The sequence below is a fragment of the Oryzias latipes genome, chromosome 7 (assembly GCF_053564925.1).
Source record: "Oryzias latipes strain Hd-rR chromosome 7, Olatipes_Hd-rR_3.1".
NCBI classification, from domain to species: Eukaryota; Metazoa; Chordata; class Actinopteri; order Beloniformes; family Adrianichthyidae; genus Oryzias; species Oryzias latipes.
In genome coordinates, this window is record NC_136243.1 from 30,005,113 (window position 1) to 30,027,330 (window position 22,218).

Genomic DNA, 22,218 nt, shown 5'->3' on the forward strand with positions numbered 1-22,218 from the left:
TACATTTGATTATAAATTCGACACCGTCACTGAAGAGAGACTGAAGCATGTCAGAGATGTGGAAGACATGGCAGGAATAGATAGGAATATGTTAGATGGAGTAATGGGTATAATTAGTACTATGGACAGCAAGATATTTAATGAATGCATTGAAGATGAAACTGTATCCACTAAGCTTTAAGCTGAATGTCAAAGAATTAAAGGCAACTCCAAATACCTGAATCTCAGACTCAAATGCAGTAGAATGTTAAACTACTTAATTTTGTTTTTCTGTACAACACTGTAAGCAGTAAGTATTTCTAGTTAGCTGAATGATCTCAGTTAGACCTGCACAATATGAGGAAAACTCGCGATATGCGATATCAGAGATTAAAATTGCGATAACGATATAATTTGCGGTATATAAACAAACAGCAAAATAACCAAATAACCATTCCCAGTTTAAAAATTATACTCCAAATGACCCACGTTGACATAGGTTACAAACATCTAACATAACAGGGCTCCATCTGATTGGTCAACAATGTGAAGGCGTCCATCCGATTGGTCAAATGCATTAAGGGATTTATTTGATTCGTTAAATGGTTCAAGCTGCCATTAGATTGTTTTAACACATTTAAGGTTTATGATTTATTGCGATATTTGCCGTTAGAAGCACCATGAAAACTTCTGAACTAGTGTTACTTACTACACTGCAGTGCTCTCTTCAAAACATCTGAAACAGACTAGAGCAGATTTAAGTTTGAAATGCTCTATTTTCAGTCATTGAAAAGTGTAGAAATAAGTGATGTCACCAGAATGCACCAAATTGCACCATATTAAAAGTTTCCGGGGGGGCATGCCCCCGGACCCCCCTAAAGTTGCAAGCACCTGCGGAGCGGCGGGTCCCGCTATGCGCGGTGTCGGGCCAGTAACTTTCAGGCAGGGCCAGTAAGTTTCAAAAACTACTGGCCCTGTGGGCCAGTGCAAATTTCTGGGCTATGTCAACCCCTGCCTTCTCATTATTTTCTTGCCTGAATGGTTCCAACAACGGTCCTCCAAGCCCGGTTTTGTTGCTTTAATTCCCACCCAGGGTGACTAGCAGGACACGGACACAAAGAAAATATGTCTGACCTACAACTCCCAGACACCTGCTGGCTGTCAGCACGTGAGTTAAGGACGTTATCCAGAAGTGACACCAATAAGTCTGAGCTGAAAAACTCTTTTGTTGAGGAAATCTCGCTTGTTTTCTTTGTTCAAAGTGAATAAAGTTGACTTGGTTTCATCTAAGTAAGTAGTAGGTGCAACAAACAGAAAACACCTTCATGGTCTACTTACATAGTGGTTATATTTCATAATGAAATTTTGATAACGAAGAATTTTAACAGATCAAACTGTACATGACTTTAATTGACAATCATTATATTTAAGTAATCTAATTTGACATGTGTTTGAAATGTATGCATTACTGCGAAAAGTCTATTTATGATTATGAGTAATTACACTGTTACAAAGATGAATCTTCTTCTAACATTTTATTTTATATATTTTCTAATCAATGTGTCACATGATACTTGAACTGGGTTTGATTCAGACTGGGTCTGAATTTGTCTACAGCTTTCTTAATATAAATAAAGCCTAAAAAAAATTTGTTTTTAGGTACACCTAAAAAAATGTAGAACAACCTAGATGCAAATTAATAGACAAACAACCTCACATTAAGTGATTAAGTGGAGCTGAAATCCTTTTGTAATTACAGCAACATCCTTTGAAAATATCTCCGCCCTCTGTCTAAGGAAAACCTCGGTGGAGATGAGAAGGGAAGTGGCCGGCATATAGAGCTCCCATAGAGAGGACAAATGCTGGCATCATGGCAGACATCTCTCGCTTTGGGCACATCTAACCATTTTTCTCCCGTCTCCACAGATTCTGGCTCCTGCAGACACCTCTGCTGCTTGAACACTTGATGCTTCAGCTTTGTGAGAAACGAACAACGTGGGCAGCGGTTCTGAAAACCAAGCAGGTCTGTTTATGGACAGATGTGCTTTTGACAAACAAGTCCTAGCAACGGAAGATATACGATCTATATGCTTCGAAACCTCACACAGAATTAAGAAAAGTTGATTTTTTTTTCACATTTTCTCCATAGAGATGTAATCAAATTGTTTCTCACTTTTTAGTGGCTCCAATAATTATGATTTTTGGAAATTAAGTTCACTTTGTCTTAATTAATTATATAAATCCCTATCATTTCAGGAGGATTCCCAATAACTGAGTTTAGTAGGCAAACCATCAAATCCTGTTTTAATTACAAGAAGCAGCTCTTTCTCATTCCATTCCGCAGTGGTGGGTGTTACCAGCAAACAACAAGCAACCAACATGGGTCAAAGTGTTAAGTCAGCCATTGTTTGTGTGAACAGCCCACTCTGAAAGCGTCAAATGACCTGTCTGTGACCCATCCATCATGTTCAAATCCCTCTCTTCTGCAGTCAAGACAACCCAACACTTCTGATGTTCCCACCAGACGTAAGGCGGTACGGCTGACAGCTGATGCAAGCTTAAACAGACTGTTTGCGGTACCCGAGCCTGAGCTCGCCGCAAACGCGTTGCTTCCACAGTTTATCCTCGTGCAACTCCCTGTTTACGCAGTTCTGTGCTGAAATTTAGGAGACCCGGGGTCACCTCTCTGTTCCAAAGGGAGGTTCTGCTGTTCCTTTCCAGTTTTATGAACCAGCATGGAGCTCGTGGATTTCACAGAGGTAAACAGATCAGCCCCAGGCCAAGAAATAATTAACATGGTGGTGATGTGGTTCTGGGATTTCTGCCATCTGATAATTATTTCTTTGTACGGCATAAATAATCCAACAGACAGACACTTCTTCAAATCCTGCGGGGGGTGGGGGGGTGGGTTGTGCTAACAAGGAGTAAATTTATGACAGGGAGGATGTCTTTGGTTTTGATAAATAATTGCTAAATTTTTCCAAGATCCTAAAAAAAAAGTGCAAGAAGACATACATTTAAATGAAAAAAGGGTCCCACGTAAACATTGGTAAGAATTGTATTTATAATTTATGTTGACCAGCAGCAGCAAGAACGGGTCTTTGTGTAAACTTTATTTAATTTATGCAGTCTTTGAGTCAAAAACGTTGATGATTTTAAAGATACTCCTAAAGTCTCTGTAGAAAACATCTTCCGTCTGGTTAATCTTTACACACACAGGTTGCATTAAATGCTACACCTTGCGTTAACTTTCAAATGTTTCAAATGTTAAATGGACAGCAACTTGTATAGTTTTTGGCCCATTTTGGCAGTTTATTCAGTCTCTGAAGTGTTCAGTCGCCTTTTAAAAAGAGCATAAATTCTCTTGCAGGGGGTCATAAATTCCATAATAAATTTGTGTTGGTAGGTTGGGTGGACATGTCTGCAAATGTCTTATGGTCCAAAGACAAAAAAGGGATGTTCTGGGGACTAAGCTTCTACGTGTATAGAGGTGGCTGAAGGATGATTTAGTCAGTCATGGGGGAAAAAAGAAGAAAAAACTTTGTCATAATCTGTCAAATATGTGAAGAAGGGAAAGAAGAAAGATTAAAGGGAATGGTGTGAGTCATTCCACCTGTGTGTGGGCGTGTGTGGGGAGCATGACAAGAAGACTGATGTAGTAGACGGTCAGAGGCATGCTGAATGCACATGTGGCTCTTACCGGAGTGAGTGAACTGCAGTCTCGGCTGAGATGCTCTCCACGCTCCCGTCAGAGTGGATCCCAGCTGGATTAGAAGGACCGATGCCGCCAACCAATACATCTTCTCCACAGACGCAGCTTAAACCTGACAACTTCAGCCAAACCAGTCAAAGTCCCGGTCTTGAATTCAGGTTAGGTCTCAAATGTTTCACTGTTCAGGTCCTTTCAGAGTGTAATTCCAACTCACAAAGATGCCAAATCCAAAACACTTCAAACAGTCCGGAGGAGCAGCTCTCACACACACTCTACCTCACCATCTGTGTGTGTTTGTGTGAGGGTTTCAGAGCTGCAGAGGACACAACGTGTTCCCAGAAAAGACGAAGTCGTCTCTGTGCTGCCTCCTCGCAGCCTGACAGCTATCTACCCTTCAGAGTTTTGTCCCTGCATGTGCTTTCTCTCTTTCTCCCTCCGCCTTTCGGAGGGAGAAAGAGATCCCAGATCTTTGTGGCCACCCAACGCACACACACAAATGCAGCGGACACACTCCTCCATTCACTGCTCTGGGAAAACCTAGTTAAAGTGGAAATGAGAAAGAGAAATAAGCTTTCATGTTTATTCAGATCTCCCTGGCCCTCTTTCTCTTCCACCCCATTCTTTTTTTTTTCTTTTGACTTTCTCAGCTCTGGTCTTCACAATGAAGTTTGTTAGCAAAGAAATGAAATAAATGATGTGACTGTGATGTCTACAAATAGACAAAAAAAAACAGTAAAAACCTAATCACTTTTATGAAATTACTGGTTTTTCTTAATGTTTGAATTTGGGTGCAGCTATGAAAGAGAAGTAACTTTACTCTAATCTCTTGTTCAATATTGAACGTTGAAGTCCCCCTCCGATCATCTTTTGAATTATTTTCAAAGCAGTGCTCCTTTAGTTATGCTTATGCCACTTTTACACTACACATATACAACTGCCACTGTGTGATGGGGAGAAATCTCCTAATTCCTTCAGATTTGATGCTGCCGCCCAGTTTTTTGAAAATCGTTGGTGTGGTCATGAATGTAGTCATGTGGCAGCCAGGTGGGGATGACGTCATTGCTAAATCGGGTGACAGCTGGTTAGCCACAGGGCGGTAGTAGCCAAATCGCCGGCCGGCGGCAGCTCTGATTGGACGATGTGTAAATGTCTCTGTCTGGCGGCCGTCTGTATCAAGTGCCGCCAACTGCCCCGGTAGCCCAGGGGTTTATAAAAAGTGGGATAATCTGCCCGTCAGCACAACCTCGAAATGTGGCCCCTGACTGATGTCTATTCGCCGTAAAACTTTCACTTTTTCATCGTGCAGGGTGTAAAAGTGTGACTGCCGCCTCCCGGTCAAGAACACTTGATTGTATTTTTATTCGTCATAGCCCAGACCGCGGCGTTTTGTCTCGTCTTCTTTTTTTCCCACTAAGTTGTTTTGAATAATTAAAAATCTAGATAAAATATAAGAAGTAAATAAAAATGACTTTTTCTTAAAGCCTCTTCAGCCATTGTGAGGCGTGTAAAAATGTGACAGCTGCCTCTCGATTACAACAAGATGATTTTCATCGGAGTTGGTCTTTAAAGCCTGTACCGTCCACCTTCCTGTTGTTTGTCATTGGACACCAGCTCTCTGGGAATAATCAGCCCAGGCTGAATTTTTCAACAGCTGAAGTTGACAACAAAGACTATTTATTTATTTTCTGGATTAAATTATGAATTTGGGTTCCCTGCAAACGAAGAAGCACCAATTCCGTCAAAGGAATTGGGATTCGTCAAAAACATATTGTCCCTGCTTGTTGATTAAAGGATAATTAGGGTTTTTTTAATGAAGTATTCTGACCTGATGTTTATTTAGCATAACACAGTTAGAGTTTTCGAATATTTGTATAATTGTTCATAATATATGTGTTCATATTTTTTTTCTCTGTTTGTGTTTATAACAATGGTTTTGTTTTGATTTTTCTAGAGTGTGAACATTTTCTTTATTTTCTCTTTTTTTTATATATATATTCAAAATAAACTTGTTTCCATCCATTCCATTTCATTCATTCCATTCCATCCATTCATTCAGAGTGACTTTGTTAAACTCTGCTTGTCATTTAAGGTTTTCTTAATTGGTGAATAAAAGAAAAAGTCACCTCACTGTTAGATTGTGTAACCAGCTGCTGCTGAGGCGACCTTCAGCAGGAAGAAACGGCAGCTGCACGGTACGGCACTCACATAAATCTACTCGCAAAAAGGGGAAAAGAAAAATCAGTGCAGCAAAAAGGGGATTTATGGTTTGGGGTTGGTTGCGTAATTTCATGAATAATTGGTATACTGTAATAGAGTTTTAAAAAACTTTTCTTGAGTCACCAAAATTTATTAACTACACAATTTCTTTAGGTGTTGATCCAGCATGGAGAAGATGGACCACTTCCTGTAAATCTGAGGAATTCTCCAAAATCCATAGGTCTGAACAAACTAGAAAAATGTAGAGAAACTCCAGATCTCATGGTGATCCTTACAGCTTGGGAGTTGATTCATGTGTTGCCTCTTGTATTCATCTTGCAGTAAAAGCAACCTTTGATTTCACCTTAGTGACATGACTTCCAGAAACCTTAAACAGTAATTTTGTATCATCCCACTTTTTGGGTCTTTAAAGACCCTCTCAGATCATCTTTTGATCTATTTTAAAAGTGTTCCCAGTGGTCTTTTTAATTAGGATTATGCCGATTTTAACCAAAATGATAAAAGCTGTGTCGTTTTCTAGGATATAGTTTCTGCAGAGCGGCAGAAGTTCATTCGAAATTCACCCTCTGAGTTGTGGGCGATACTGTTGGCACAGAGCAACCTTCCATTCCCGTTGCTGAGAGCTCTCTGTTTACCCCAGACCTAGCATTACCAGTGCCGGTGAGAAATATTGGAACTATCCAGATTCCCGCTTGAACGAGAAAAACGAAGACGGACATGGATCTAGTCGTCTTCAAGCGGATGCATCAGAATGGAGCGGAGCTTGTGGACTTCCTAGCGGATTTTCTTCATCACACTTATATTCTTTTTCAAATTACATTTTAACTCATAAATGCAGTTTTAAGCTTAAATGTATTTACATATGTCCTCCATCATTGGAAAAAGGCTACAAGAACATATTAAAGACCCTTTGGAGAGGGGTCTATAAATCAAATTAGGATTGATCACCTTTCAAAACATTTACCAAATCATTAATCCTAAAGAAATTAAATACTGAGTCACAGAGCCTTTTTTTAAGCGGCTGGCACAAACAGAAAAACTAAGACCCACTAAACGTCCAGCCCATGAAGACAGGATCATTTGAAGCTTGTTACCAAATTCATCAGTCAGCTTGTTAACAACAAGTAAATGCTCAGTTAGCTCAAACAAAAAGCCTCTGATGTTTCTCCAACAAATGACCTGAATTAGTCAATTAGCATTTAAGTTCTGGTTGATGTTCCCTTTTGTTGCTGATCTCAGATTCCACCACCGCTATTCTCTGGCTAGCACATAAACACACACACACAGCTTCCATTAACTCATGTCCATTCGCTGTGTTTCCTGAAGTGAGGGAGAATGGAGCCGTTAATGAGACCTCAAAGACATCCTTTTTGTTGGTTTCTGACCCAACATGGCCACTTCACAGATGCCAATTAGTGAAACAGGGGCTCCTGATACAAGATCTACGATCATCTGCAGCACATGATTACTGAGCGTGTTGTGGGGAAAAAAGAAAACTGGAAATTACAAAAGCTTGATTTGTATTTAGTTGCAGCCTACAGGTTTTCCAGAAAAGCTGTCAGGCATTGGATTTGGATCCCCAACCAACTAATTTTGCTGTTCACCCACCGTTGGAAAAGTTTTCACTTTGGATAACATTTTGACAGTTTAGGCCTGCGGTGCTGCAGAGATCCAAATTTTGGTTTGTGGAAACTGATACCAAGGTTTGAAGTGGTTTGCTTTCAGAGGGGATTTATTTGCAAACTTAGGCTATAAGAAAAGTTTTTGTTTTTGTACTTTAAGTTGCAGTGACCAGTCGAAAATTGATAATTAATAAATACCTAAATAATGTTTACTTCTTATTTTCTGGTAATTCTGATTGTATCTGTGTGTTCAAATTGATGTGCTGCCCTTGAAATTAAACCAAAAAAGACTTTTGACTGATAAAAAGACAGGTTTTATTTTCTTCCATGGTTCATTTGAGGTAATGTGGGGAGTTGTGCAGTCTGTTTGTGTAATGATCACCCCAGGTTAACATTTCTAAGTATCTCAGCTGTTTGTGTTGAAGTAATTACCACCAGTTTATTTCCAATTAGCAGCTAGTGGTTCCAAAACACGCAAGGTCACCTAACAAATACAATTAAAAGAAAAAAGGTGGTATGTAGGTTTAGTTGAATCTTTTTACATCCAGTTACTTTTGCTTGGTCTCATTTAGATTTGCTGCAATTTTAGTTTTCTTATGTAAAGGTATGCAACTTGTTTTTTTAAGCAATATTTTTACCCAATAAATTTACAAAAAAATTAGGAATGCTGTTTTTAAAACGTGCATTTTCCTTACCTTTCTTTTTTTCCTAGCTTTTCTTTATCCCAGAAAAGCCAGGGCTGCCATCTAGCGCAGTTCCTTATTTTTACATGTATTAAACTATGATGATCTCGCGATGTTTTAGGTCCTGCGAGAACAACTTCGGGAATGGAATTCTACAAACGTTATGTTTAGATTCATTTTTATTCCATTAGAACGTGACAAAAAAAGTCATAAAAAAGAATATAGATTCAGTTAAAGAAAGGACGGTGACTTTGAAATATTTTCCAAATTTGTTTAAACTTTATTTAAAACGTTCGTATGTAATGACATATTCCGACCACTAGAGGTCAGACTACGCCAGACAACGACCAAAGGTGGCGAAGGTTAAACTACCGATTTGAAATATATAAACTTTTTAAAACCATTCGCAAGTTGTGGTACAGTTATTAAACGTATATTTTTATGACCTACATTACCCAAGGTCTCCCTCCTTTCTGTATCCTTCGGAGTGGCTACAAGGAAAAGACCTACTGACTGTTGTTAGTGAGTGTAAATCTTCTTGACTGAAGATTCAGTAACTTCTTAATAAATCGATCTGTCTTCTTAATATCATGTCCTGCTGATAAACAATTAATGTTGCTCTTACCGGCCTTCATATTAAAACTACGACTACTGCATTGCATAAAAATTGGAGCTATCTGCTCTGGCAGTTACTCTAGTCACTTTTTTTAATGTTTTTATAATAAAATAAAAAACTTGTGATAATTACCCTACATTTTTCTTTCAAACTTTTAAAACAGATGTGATTAAATTTATAACGAGGTGGGAAGCGGATTTTGGAAAGATGTGATTTGAACCTTCTGCGCGCACACGAATTGATGCGCTGGAACTTCTTTGTGCGGGGGCGCGGCTGTCGAGAGCGCGCCAAGGCGCAACCCGATAGAATACACGTCTGTGCGCGCATGCGCCTGTGTAAGTAGACGAAGCCTTGTCACAAATGGAACAGATGCCTCACGATGTTTCCGTGTGCACAATGGATGGATCTAAGTTCTAAATTTCGGAAACAACACAAATGTGGGTGTGTTGATGACTCACAACCAGCAGACAATCATAGTCTCAGTCTGTGGTCATGGCAAAAAAAAAAAAAAAACACAACTCTTTCACTAACGAAAGGACTGTCTGCATTCTATTCTTTTCTTTCTTTTTTATTTTAATAGTTAAGCTCGATATTTAAAAAAATAGTATTTGTGAAAACAAATGTGCATAAATACCTTATTTCATACTTGAAAAATATCTTATTTGAGGTTTTCTTTTAGTAAATTAAAAAACGTTTTATACGAAGACAAATTTTTTCCTCTGACATCAGTTAAAAAAATTGTATATAATTTTTCCAGGTACAGACACAAAAGAACCACATGATGAGGCTCAATTTTAATTTACATTTCGAATATTTGTAGTCTGAAAACCTTTCAGAGTGAGACCTCTTTCTTTTTTTCCCTCTCCTTCAATGCAGACAATGGGATCTTGTGTAACCCGCCCCCTCTTTCCTGTCCTCGCCTGTGATTGGTTTGTCTTGTTTTCTACTCTCTCGTCTCATTGGTCTAAAGGGAGGAGCCGTGAGCTCATATTGGTTAAAAATAGTTTGGCTTGCGAGTGGTTAAAAATAGAACAGTATATAAGGACGGCAGTTTCTCAGGGTAGTGCGCCAGTCCTCCGCCTGAGGAGCGAACGGGAGTGTCTGGTGGAGAAGGCGCTGGAAGGAGGTCAAAGGAAGAAAGAGCAGTACTGCTAGTCAACCGCAGCACCCTCCCTCCTGCTCATTCCCTCTCTGCTGTTGCAGCAGAAGAGAAGCGGCGTTAAGTCTCACGAAGAGCCCTGCCACTGTTTGGTGGAGTCGGCACTGACGAGCTTCCTTCCTTCCTGTTTGACTCCAGTTCCTTTTCTTGATGTTTCTTCAGACCAACAGTCATTTCTCTCAGTAAATGTCAGCTTCTAGCTTTACTTGAGTCCTAAAAGAAATTATATAAATATATTTTTAATATGATCTCCATTTCCTCAAGCTCAACTAGGCACACAACTTCAAGGAGCTTCACATATACACATAGGGTTAAAAACTCCTATTCCTAAGTTAAATACTGATTAGATCCTCAGTTTTATCCAACTTTCAACAGGAATGTTGAAACATCCTTCATACAGTCTGAAGGAGAACTATTTATTACACCGCCATGCAAGAAAACTTTGTTTTAACCTTTGGGTTTCACAAAGTGAAGATTATAGTGCCATTTCTAAGGAAGATAAATGTTTATTTTTATTTTGTAAGTACGTGCAACAGGGAGATCTATAACTTGTAATTCTACCATTTTTTCCCAGTGATGCTTGAGAAGTTAGGAGGCGATGGTTCAAAATTCAAGATGGCGGTCTCTTCCCAAAGTCAAAGGTCAACAAAGCTTGAGTTGGGGTTGCAGACTTAAGCCTTAATGCTATAAAAAATTACCAAAATGGAGCATCTGCTGAAAAGCAAAAACATAAGTGATTTTTGTTTTTCATAGCTGGACATAGATCTTAGCATTCTCATTATAGGTCATAATCTTAAGGCCATTTTGCTCTTCATGTGAAATTTCGTTCTTTTGTGATAGATGTGTGATCCACGTAATTCATAAGTGAATCCCTCGTTCGCCATTTGTCAATGTCCACAGATGTCCGTCAAGAGTTTTGGCTGATGGGTCTTTACGTGAATTTGGTTTTGAGCTTGTAAAAAACATTTTGGTCGGTTGAGAATTAGACAGTTAATTTTACGTAGTTTATACGCAATTGCTTCATAAATCTTATGGAATTATGTGGGATTTTTGCTAGATGCATACGCAAACTTGTGGCGTTCCACAACTTTTAAATTGACACACAAATCACTAATGAATTGCGTAAAAAAAGTGTAATCATCACGCACGGTTCACGTTGATTTACGTGTTCTTTGCGTGGTGTATTCATACTTCTTTCTGGGTTTTAACATTGTTCATTTGTGATACATCTGTGAAAATTGAATGTAAAGACCACAACTTTTCTCACTTTTTCCACGTAAATTCACGTCTGACCAGTTTTTATCCGTCTTAGATATGTGCATAATGTACACAGTGGCTGTGTGACACGGCCTTGAGTCATGATGCAATCACGTAGATCATGCATTGTAGATTGTCAATGATTGTTAATGGATGTCGTATTAAAAGTTCAGTGAGTGGTTTTGATTTGCAGACTCCGTTTTTGGCACGTTTTATTCCAAAACCGGCAAATGACCAAAAAGTGAGTGGAACGCTCACAACATAATTAAAAAATGCAAAAAGGCTCAAAATAACAAGATCATACCACTACAGTCTACCTGCAGAGCAAACCTTAAACCAAACTGACATGAAACTACAGTGAAGATCATAAAACAGCTCTTGTATCTTAGTTTTATTTTCAAGCTGACAATTAAAATCCTAACAGGGGTTCTGCGTGATTCTATTTCTGCTGCGCTAAAGACGGAAAGTGGCCTCTTAATGGGGAACGTTAATTTCATGGAGCGCTCAGAAAAGCACAAGCCAGCCTGCTCCTTCTTCACATCCACCCACCACCCCTTTCAAAGTCCACCATGGGGACATCCACCTTCTACCCACACCTCCATTCCCTGTATATTTATCCTTCCTCCTCACCTTAAAATGCGCCACACAATGCTCCTCCGTGTTGCAAATTTCCACAGTTAAAATATTTGCCCCAAGGTTTAGGATTATTAAGCAACCTCTGTACATGTGAGTCACCGCTTTAATTGCTGAATTCCTGTTATGTTTGTGTGCTCTCCTTGCAAACAGAGGGAACACATGGACATCTGCAGCTCCTCCATTAGCACGCCATGTTTTCTGTGTCCATATAGACCTTCTGCAGCATTTGGTGTTGGGAAGACTCCAGATAGTTTAATGCCGAGATGACTCGCATTGTAAGTTGGTTTTCTAAACGCGTCTTTCTGAACAATCACAGATGCTTGCTTTCTAAACTTCACAGCTACCAATAATCATCCCACACAGGCTGAAGCCGCCTCACCGGCCTCCCACACTCCGCTGCACAGTGCAGGGATGCTGGGAAATCTTAGAGAAGTGCTGTTATTTTCTTCCTGGACAGAGTCATACTTAATGAGAATATTTGTTACCTTTCCATTTTTCAAATACAGCTGTGTCAAGTGCTTTGAAAAGTGATATTGAAAAAAGAAAATGCAATTCCTTGGCTAATCATAAACCTCAATCAATGATACTCCCACTACCGTGCCTTAAAAAATGCCTTTTTGAGGGTTTTCCTCCATAGTTTGTGCAAAACCGATGATTTAGCAGGTCCGAAAGTCCCTGCCAACTTTTTCTGTCTCAGAATATCATTTTTGCCTTATAATTTCACTAAAAAAACAAAAACCAAATGCACACAAATGTGTCTTTATTTAAATATGAATGTTGTACACTCATTTTCCCCAATAAATGATTAAATAAAAATACAGTCTTGACACAATTATATAACAATATAAAAGCTAGCATTAATGGGCGAAGACGTCTCAATGTAAAAATGGTTCAAACGACTAGACAGCAGATCAATTTAATCCAAATCTTTGCTTAGAAACCTTGGAAATTCTGTTATGTCTACATTGAAAATTCTTTAAAAAATTTCCTGTGGTTATTTAGTGACTCAAGAGCTGTTTTAACATTTGAAAAAACACACAGAGCTGATCATCTCCTTCCATTCGTAGAGCTCCAAACTACAATGAATAAGAACTGGAGGTTATAGAAAGTAATTTATTACACAAACCAAAGCTAGTTTACAAATGCAGTTTCCAGTCATGTGCATGTGAATATTCCAGTATGAACAAACTCACATTTCATATTTACAGACTTTTGCATACAGCGTGGTTTTCCTGTTGCTTTGTTTATGTCACTGCTTCAGCATTCCAAACAACAGGATTTAAAATGACAAGAAAGATCTAAAAATAAAAACGACATGTAGAATAAACTTGAGTTGCTTTTACATTTAGTCTTTTCACCCAGGATTGTTTACAAAAAAAAGAAGAAGATGAAGCCAGCACTGGTGGTCCTAGCAATGCTTTCAAACGGGCAGCCGGGAGGCCAGCCGTTCTCCTGAGTGCTCAACACAAAGATGGCCAGAGTAAAGGACAGGCCTTTCAGATCTACTGCAGAGAAACGCAGATAAAGCGCCAAAACTAAGCCTGAATAAATGAGTACGGTACTACTCCTCCCTCCTCTATGCTGTTTAAAAATACTGTCAGACATGTTTGACATTTTTAAAAGCTTGAAACCAAAAGTACAAGACAAGACTGGTTTTGGGATCAGGCTTCATCCTGTAGACCAGGTAGAAGAACAGAAGGCTACGACTTTAAGAGCATGAATCTCTGTGTTGAAGAAAAACAAAAAAAATGTCACTAATAGCTGGTGATGGATTTCCGAAATAAAAGAAAAAACTGATTTTTTGACTACAATATAGCTTTTAAATAATTTTGATGATCCAACCTGACATTTCTGAGGTCCATGCACTTTGAGGACGAGGAGTTCACTTTTGTCTCAATTGTAGAAGCCGTTACCAACAGTTCAATTAAATTAAAATGGTATAAATGACATCTCGGCTTAAAAAAGAATCTACGCGCCACTTATGTTTGTTCGGTTTTTACACGCCTTGAGAACTTGTGTGCGAGTGAACAACACATTCCTGTCCTTGTTCTTTGCCCTGGTCTACACCCAGAGGAAGATGAGGATGATGAGGCTGCTCTGTGCAGTGCACATTACCAACGTCATCCAGCACAACTTGGATTCAATCGCATTTTTCTTAGTTTCAGCCCAAATCAACAGAAAAACTGCGAAGGCCGACTCGTCACTCTTCAGGACAGAAAGGTGCAATTGAGGCCAGCGCATTTAAGCTGTGCAGACCTGGTCCAAGGGGAACATTCTTTCCAGAGCAACGCTGCAGTCTTCTTCTCAGATTCTTACAAGTAGCACTCCGACCAACACAGAAGAATCTAAGACCAAACCGAGCATCCTGCAGATTTGGGTCAGTCGAGCAGAATTAACAGCAGGAAAAGACGAGGTGGCACCGAGCTGTGCATGCGAACATATCACCTCTGTTTAAAAAAGAAAAGAAAACACCCAATGGCACGCGACTGGTTTAACTTTCAAAAGCTCTTATTTATGAACACAATCTGCTGCTAGGAGTGCTGCTCCACGCGCTTTTTAGAATGCAACCAGCAGCGAGCATAAATATCAGATACCTAGTTTGACATCATCAAAGAAGCCTTAAATCCATGAATGAACGATGGGGGCGATAATGAACCGGTTTCCAGCTGTACTCATTTAATGCACAGTCCTTTTGCCCCATGAATCTGTCAACTCACCCAGGCAGGAAACTAAACCCTCTTACTTTTGACCAACTTAGCAGTCGGGTTTTAAACAAGAACTGGAAGCAACTTCTTATCCTAACAAGTGTATGTGGCTTGAAAATACTAAAAGCACCAACTCTTCGCAGGTAGCTGGTGTAAATTTTCCCAACCTGATGGCACACCCACAGGTGAAGAGAAGGACAGCAATAGTCATTTACCGTTCTCCCACCCGTTCCTCTCTTTTTTACAGATTCCCCAACCCAAGTCCCAGAGCGAATGAGTCCATCAGACAGCCCGTTTACAGTGGTAGACCTTTGCCTCACTGGTTTTTTTTTTTCCGTCCCCACCCCCCTCCCGAGCCCTCGCCCCAGGCACACCAGCCAGGGTTAAAATAGTCCATATATGCCCCGCTGTTTTTACAGCAGCACACATTTATTGCTCTTCTTTCCGCGGCGGGCCTGGAGCGCCGCTCTGGTGGCCATCTCAAACACCTCTCGTACGCCCTCCTTGGTCTTGGCAGAGCACTCCATGTAACCGAAAGCTGCGATGCGTCCGGCCATGTCCCGGCCTTCCTCCGACTTCACCGGCTCCTGTGGGACGAGAAGCAGGAAGGAGGTTTTATAAGATACAGAGAAATCTCAACATCTATCGCTTTTGTTGCCGTTTGGTTTCACTGAAAACAGAAAAGAAAAAAAAAAGTCGGCTACCTGCTTCATTTTGGCCAGTTCTCGGCGTGTGTGGTCATCGTTACGGAGATCTTTCTTGTTTCCTACCAGGATGATGGGGACATTTGGACAAAAGTGTTTGACCTCTGGAGTCCACTTCTCTGGGATGTTTTCTGTCATTTCAAAAGAAGACCAAATCATTTCACACATTTAGGTTTAACAAAGCAAGCATCTCCATTTGAATACTTCACTAATAACTTGCTGAAATCTGCATTCAAAAATCTAAGTCAGTCGACTTTCGAGAAGTTTTCTGTGACAACATTGATGTCACAATCTAAAAACCTAAAAATAACGCCTGGGGGAAAAAGGGGAAATGAAACGAAGATTTGCATAGGAATGTGACGTCAGAGGTTACGCTTCAATGCGCTTGTGTGGCGTGTACTTACCCAAGCTGTCGGGACTGTCTATAGAGAAACACATGAGGATGACATCAGTGTCTGGATAGGAGAGAGGCCTCAGTCTGTCGTAGTCCTCCTGACCGGCTGTGTCCCAAAGAGCCAACTCCACCTGAATAAAATCAATCACGTTTATTTCAAAGGAAAAGTCAAGCTTTTAGACACTGAGAGAACTTCATTGTATGCATCATCATGAGATAAATGTATCAACTCAAACCCAGAGTACTGCTATCGCATAGAAAAGCATCATGGAACAAATCTAACCTGTTTGCCGTCGACCTCTATGTCAGCGACGTAGTTCTCAAACACAGTGGGAACGTAGACCTCAGGGAACTGATCCTTACTGAAAACAATGAGAAGACACGTCTTCCCACAAGCTCCATCCCCGACTATCACCAGTTTCTTACGGATGGCTGCCATCCCTGAAAGAAGACAGGAGAAGGACACAAAAGTTTTGATCACCGAGTCACAGGAAGGAGGCGCCATTTATAATAGGAAGTCAGACATTTCTCAAGGTCACATTTTAGGCACCAGTGGGAACATGATCACTCACAGCAGACTGTACTTTAGGAAAGTAAAGTGCACGTGCAACACCTTCACTGGTACATCTCCCCACATAGATGGAGAGAAGCACTTCTAAAGGTCAAGACCCAGATTCACTAAACGATTTACAAAAAATAAACAATTTAACAAAAATGCTTTGACCCTCATAACAGAAATAAAGGCCTCATCTTCAAAGAAAGACATTTTGGGTTCCCTGAAGTCATTTAAAAATGGAATGACCTTTTGACAAAAGAAAACAAGCAGACATACAGGTAAGCAGGGATGATAAGATAATGTTAAATAAAGAAGCTCCTGCTGGTTATTGTTGTACTACAGGTTCTCCTCCATCTCTTTACATAGCACCTAAAAAGGTGTAGATCAGGAAGTCACACTTAGCTAGAGTTTCAGTCATCCCTTAAATGAAAACAATAACAAAAAACATTTAAATGAGGAAGTGCCGCTAAATAATTTATTTTAGGAATATTTTATTTTAAAATGGTGTCAGTGTCACTGAACAATGTTCTACTGATGCCAGTCATAAATTCACCATTTCAAGCACTTTTGCTTGGAGGTGACAGTAAAGAGAGGAGCAGATGAGCGTTTTTTCTGGTGGTCCCGTGTGATTTATGTGATGAACTGACTGCAGGGCTGTTGTCAGTTGCAAACTTTATCACTTGACTCTGCAAATTAAGTCAAAGCTGGAGTTGCAGTTCGCATGTCGAGAAAGTCTCACCAGTTAGGGATGTGTGCAGGACTAAGTTTCAGAGACTTCAAAGCAAGTTATTCATCGGAGTGCAGAGATGCTGTGGTTCTGAGGTGCGAGTATCAGTCCATCAGTTGTACCTTTGGTGATGGCAGATGCCTGAACCTTCAAGCATCCTTCAGACATAATTACATCTATGGACATGATAATTGCCACTTCTTAAGACCCACTCCAATGACAATGGTATTGTTTTATATGAGAATTTAGGTATAAAACTGCATTTCTGATTATTTCTTTATTCAAATCGTGATGAATCAGGAGTGGATAAAAACCCTTTGGTTTGAAAAAGCTCGTTTGTACGCAGCAACTGAAGTAGGCAGGCCACAAGCTCCCTGCTCTGCTCCAATTCTGATGCATCCACTTGCAGACAGACATATACATTAAGGTATACATTTTCCTCATCCAATCTGGCTCAAAACTGTACGGCTGGATAACTCCGATATTGTTTGCCGTTTTTGTTGCTCTGCTAATGTTTGCTTGGGGTTGTGAGGAGCTGTAAGCTAGGCAAAGGAATGATGGGATATCAGTGTAAGGTTACTTCCACACCAACAACTCAGAAACGACAGGTTTCTTGATTTTGACTAAAAATGACAGTCATAATTAAAAGACCACCGGGACTGATTTTACAATAGATACAACTATTGTTGGAGTGGGACTTTAAACAGAGTGGCAGTTAAAAGAAAATAAAACCACATATTTAGATGGAGTAAAAACAAACTGAAACAGTGTGAGTGTAAAGAAATGCCAATTAAGTAGGAATTGTATACAAAGGGCATCAATGTAAATTTAAAGCATAGTTAGTTCCTTTCACGAGCCAGTTTAGTGAGAAAGAATGCACAGCAGTCTGACAGAGAAGCCGTGCTAAAGAGGCCATTTTCTTCAGTGTGATGAGTCAAGGGAAGGTAGCCGTTGGGAAAGTTCTCTATAACCCAACTCCACAAACAGACACTGCCTTAATTTGGAGACAAACAACTGGCAGGAAAATAAAATCACTTTTTCTGTCAAGTCTTCACTGCGGTGGGCTACAGACCCACTAATTAAAATAAGTAGCCAGACCAACATTCAGCTAGTAGCTTTGTTTATAATCAGTTAAGTTCTATCAACAGCCGATGAACAAGAATGTTTATCATCTGGAAGTGAGATGCCACAATGCACTCTTCAGCAAGTGTCCTATAAATGGTCCATGATTACGCTTAAGTAGGACACTAGTGTCAAAAAACATTAGACCATTTCCTCTATGACCCAAGCACTGAAAGAGAAGACAAAAATGAGGACAGCTCTAGCCTCGGGGTAGATGTATAGTCGGGGTTTGAATAATGTGACCAGTGGGTAAAATGTTTCATCTGCATGCTTCACACAAATGTCACCGACTTGTCTAACACCATAGACACAATCTACAATGGTTCTTAGTTAACAGTAGCTGGTAGACAATTTTGATGAGGGCTTACTTTATACTGCCTTCATTGTTAGAGAGAGCTATGGCTGTAATAATTCCGACAGGATATTTCAATCATGTGATTGGAAAATCTGCTGATTTTAAAATCGTACCTCAGACTGTATCGTTTAAAATATAAATATATTTTGCTTATTGCTCTGCTTCCCTGCAAAATGTTTAAATGAGCTATTTACAGGTAGAAATATTTTTTTTCCAAAAATTCATTTTCACTAGCTGGATCTTCATTTATACTTTTGATCAAGAACCCTCAAAATATTAATTAACAGTTTGTAATTAATGTAGTGGTTACATATAACAAATGTGGGGCAGTCCACATTTATTTTTTATTTTTACAGCTGGTGTTAGCTGAATAATTTTCACAAACTAAGGTTACATATATTATAAAGAACTAGGTTACTCAAAAATACTGAAATACCACTAATACACCAATGACAAAAGGATCATGTAGCATTAAATTAGTAATTGTAAATCTAAAACACAAGTTACCCATTTGTACTTCCATGACAACTCAAATTCTTATTTTGTATGGTTTTATTTAGGGTTAGGGACCCCATCTGTGCCTAATAGTGTTGACAGTGTGATGGATGGCTGATTGCTCTGCCCCCGTTACCATGCAAATGTACCTCACCACCTGTGCCAGGGTACCACGTACACCAATACAGCACTGTGGCAGTGGGGTTTACTCCAGACACAAAGGTCGACACCAATTTTCTCAGTCACAACCATTGACTGCATACGAGAACTAGACTGAGTGACGCCCCCTTACTCGAATTTCAAATACGAAGTACCCCCTGGCTCCAAGAAGCCAAAATCCCATAGACTTCTATAGAGAAATAAACAGCCATTATTCAGTCATAGTTGTCAGAATAGCCATTCTTGCTCTACCACTTTTACCACAGTTTTTTTTACATGTTCTTGCAAATCCTACTTTTTTCTCTCCATGTTTAGTAAAAGTTATTCAAGCTTGAAACTGGCCAATCAGATGCCTCAAAAGTATGTGGTTTCACGTTGAACATTTGAAAAACTCTTGAGCCTGCTTTCAAGTGATAGGGGTGTGAACTTCCAACAAGCTCATTCCTGATTGGAGAGAGTAGTTCCCATAGAAATTATGACTTCGACCAATCACAGCTTACTGCCAATTTCTGGCTCCAACATGGCAACCGCCAATAAATGGTGACTGAACTGACTTCATTTTGTTGGAGCAGGAAGTAATCCAATTTCTATAGGTGACATCAAAGTCTAGCTCTTCTATACAAGTCAATGGTCACAGCACAGCAATACTGATTTCAGGTTGCGGGAATGACGCTAGCAGGCAGAGCAATAGGAACCAAATAAACTGTACCTTAGAGTCAAACAGAATCTGGCACAAAATGCTTTAAAGATGTAGGTATGAGATGCAGAGAATTCAATAAATGCATTAGACACTGGCCTGGATCAGTGGCTGAGGATCCAGGACTTTGTGTGTACCATTTGCAAAGATTTTAATGCACTGACTGGGGTGTAGATATAAATCGTTGAAGATGATGAATATTTAACCTCATCACTGCCACTGCCTTTTCCTACCAATTACCTCAAAAGTACTGATCAGCTGACAGAAAAGCTTTTAAATTCAACTGTGGTTGGGATTCTATACATTTGCTCTTTTAAAAAGAAGGAAAACAATGCTTGCATAGTCCTTTCTGTTTCAAAGGTGTTGCATGTGTTACAAGCTCACACCACAGCTGCGAGACGACCTATGCAACTGGCAGTTAAGTCAAGCTGTCCCAAAACCTGCCTTTATGCCAAAGTTAACGTAACATTTAATGAAAACAAGCCATAAGTTGCTAGGAAAAACAATAACTGACATAGGTGCTGCCAAAATTAGAAAGAGCTTGCAGTACAAAAAAAAAACTGAGGGTAACTGCCAATATTACGAACCATCCTAAAAGTAAACATGTCTGATGTGCGTTGAATAAGAAATCATGCTTACTGCGTAAAGCATCTCATAATGCTGCTCATCACTACATGTCCTCTATCAGTGCAGGAATCTGCCATCAACAAATCTCAAAGAAAATCTGGTTATTTCAGTAGGTTTTGGGTCAGCTACAAGCAATTCTTCTAGAGATGAGTAATGTTAAAGCTAATTATGTGTAATCTGCTCACCGACAAAAGGGGAAATGTAATTAGCTTTGACAAGCAAGAAATGGCATAAAAGTTTAAGACCAGCAAACACCATTTTATAAAGAATTTATGCTCAGAATGTTGACTTCAGATGGAAAAATTACACGTCTTAATGCGTCATCAATTTTAACCATCTAAGAGCTTGACGTGAATAAAGCAAAATGGAAAAGTCTATAAAAATGTGTTTTTGTTGGCTATATATATATTTTAGTTTAAGTTATTTTAAAAATATTATAGATCTTTATATATAACAACAAAGAAAAACATTTGGGATGTTAAGACTCCTTTACAAGCTGTTTGTGAACTATACTAAATAATTTTAACTTTTCAAAGGTTAGACATGTGCTTTGTCAAGTCAGGCTCATCACACCTCATTGTGGGTGCAAGGAAAAGGCCGCACTACTTTTAATAAAAATAAAATCTAAGTCAATATGAAAGGGTCGCTCTGTCCCCATGTGGCTCATCAGAAAACTCGTCTGTTGTGCGTCTTAAGCAAAGAGCCTCAATCGTCGCATTTAAAAGTTGCATCTTGGCTGAACGAGCTCTCAGTGGGTGGAAACGACAAGCCGCTGGGTGGGTCAGCAGAAAGATGGCGTAATCTCGGAGGCAACAGATGGCTGGAGTCCGCAGTGGAAGAATGGGTGGGTGGCCCGGGTCCAGAATGGAACGGGCAGAACCGTGCCACATACAGAAGCTCCCCACCAGAACAGCAGAATTTAACTTACTATTTTAGATCGAAACTGGGTCGTAACCCTGATGCGTTACAACAAATGTTAAAAATTCGGATTAAATTGAAAGTATGTATTTTACCAGAATACCTTTAGAAAATCATATTTAAAGAAAAGGCTTACAAACACGTCAAAAAAGAACCTCATGATCATTGTGGCTGGAAAATGCGGTCCCGTTTCAAAGCTTACATTTTCACATTTGAATTTGTTTCTAAGTTCATTTTTTACAACTGGAAATCGAGAAAAGAGAAAAAAAGTCTAGAAATTTCGTTTTTTTAAACGATTTCACCCGAAACGGGTTGGTTTGTGACAGACAACCGAGTTGCAACAGCGGAAGAGACTGATATTGAGGTCGGTTAGGGGAAAAGCGTACTTAGCTACAGTAAGTTAGCTTTGTTAGCATCTCAGTACGGCCTTTAAAGCGAAGTAAAACTCCACAAAATAATCGTTTCAACTTTTCAACTTAAAAATATAACATATTAAACACTCCACCAGGACTGGGGGTTAGTAAAAGTAGCTTACCTTCTATGTATGTGACCTTGCAGTAAAAAAAAAATGGTCAGAGGTTGAAAAAGCTAAGTTGCTTCCCGGCTTTATCGACTCGCTTCCTCCCGTTTCAATCTGATACAACAAATTAGCTGTCGGGAGCGCGCTGCCACGGTTTGTATCTGGGGGAGGGGTGGCGGGCACGCCGCTGAGAGCCACGCCTGCGCGGGCACGACGCTAGCTAAACTGGTGCTGCTTTTGCTGTCAGGTTACCGCAGTGCTGAGACAAATAAATATAACATATTTAATAGGAGAGATGATAGCAAATACATTCCTCGTCAGTTGTAGAGAAGAATTGATCATTTATTAATTAACTGGA

The 22,218-nt window shown here is 39.7% G+C and overlaps 2 protein-coding genes across 5 annotated transcripts in view; both read right to left on the reverse strand.

Moving 5' to 3' along the window:
• The window catches only part of sema3h (sema domain, immunoglobulin domain (Ig), short basic domain, secreted, (semaphorin) 3H), a 76,935-nt gene extending 68,628 nt beyond the window's left edge, over positions 1-8,307 (reverse strand). For 2 of the 4 annotated variants that reach the window (XM_011476831.4, XM_004070605.5), the window contains exon 1: positions 3,680-4,099. In XM_011476831.4, coding sequence (XP_011475133.1) covers positions 3,680-3,779 — 100 coding nt within the window. In that variant the 5' untranslated portion in view covers positions 3,780-4,099. Of the gene's footprint in view, positions 1-3,679; positions 4,100-8,225 lie in introns of those variants that run through there. The other 2 variants (XM_078949577.1, XM_078949576.1) reach the window with 2 other exon arrangements.
• A 4,673-nt stretch (positions 8,308-12,980) lies between these two features.
• rhoab (ras homolog gene family, member Ab) lies at positions 12,981-22,105 on the reverse strand. Its single transcript, XM_023956423.2, has 5 exons — positions 21,876-22,105; positions 15,968-16,125; positions 15,695-15,815; positions 15,291-15,421; positions 12,981-15,173 (listed from the first exon to the last, which is right to left on the reverse strand). Exons 2-5 carry the CDS (start codon positions 16,121-16,123, stop codon positions 15,000-15,002), a joined length of 582 nt encoding a protein of 193 aa, XP_023812191.1. The 5' UTR covers positions 16,124-16,125; positions 21,876-22,105; the 3' UTR covers positions 12,981-14,999.
• Between the last annotated feature and the right edge of the window lie 113 nt (positions 22,106-22,218).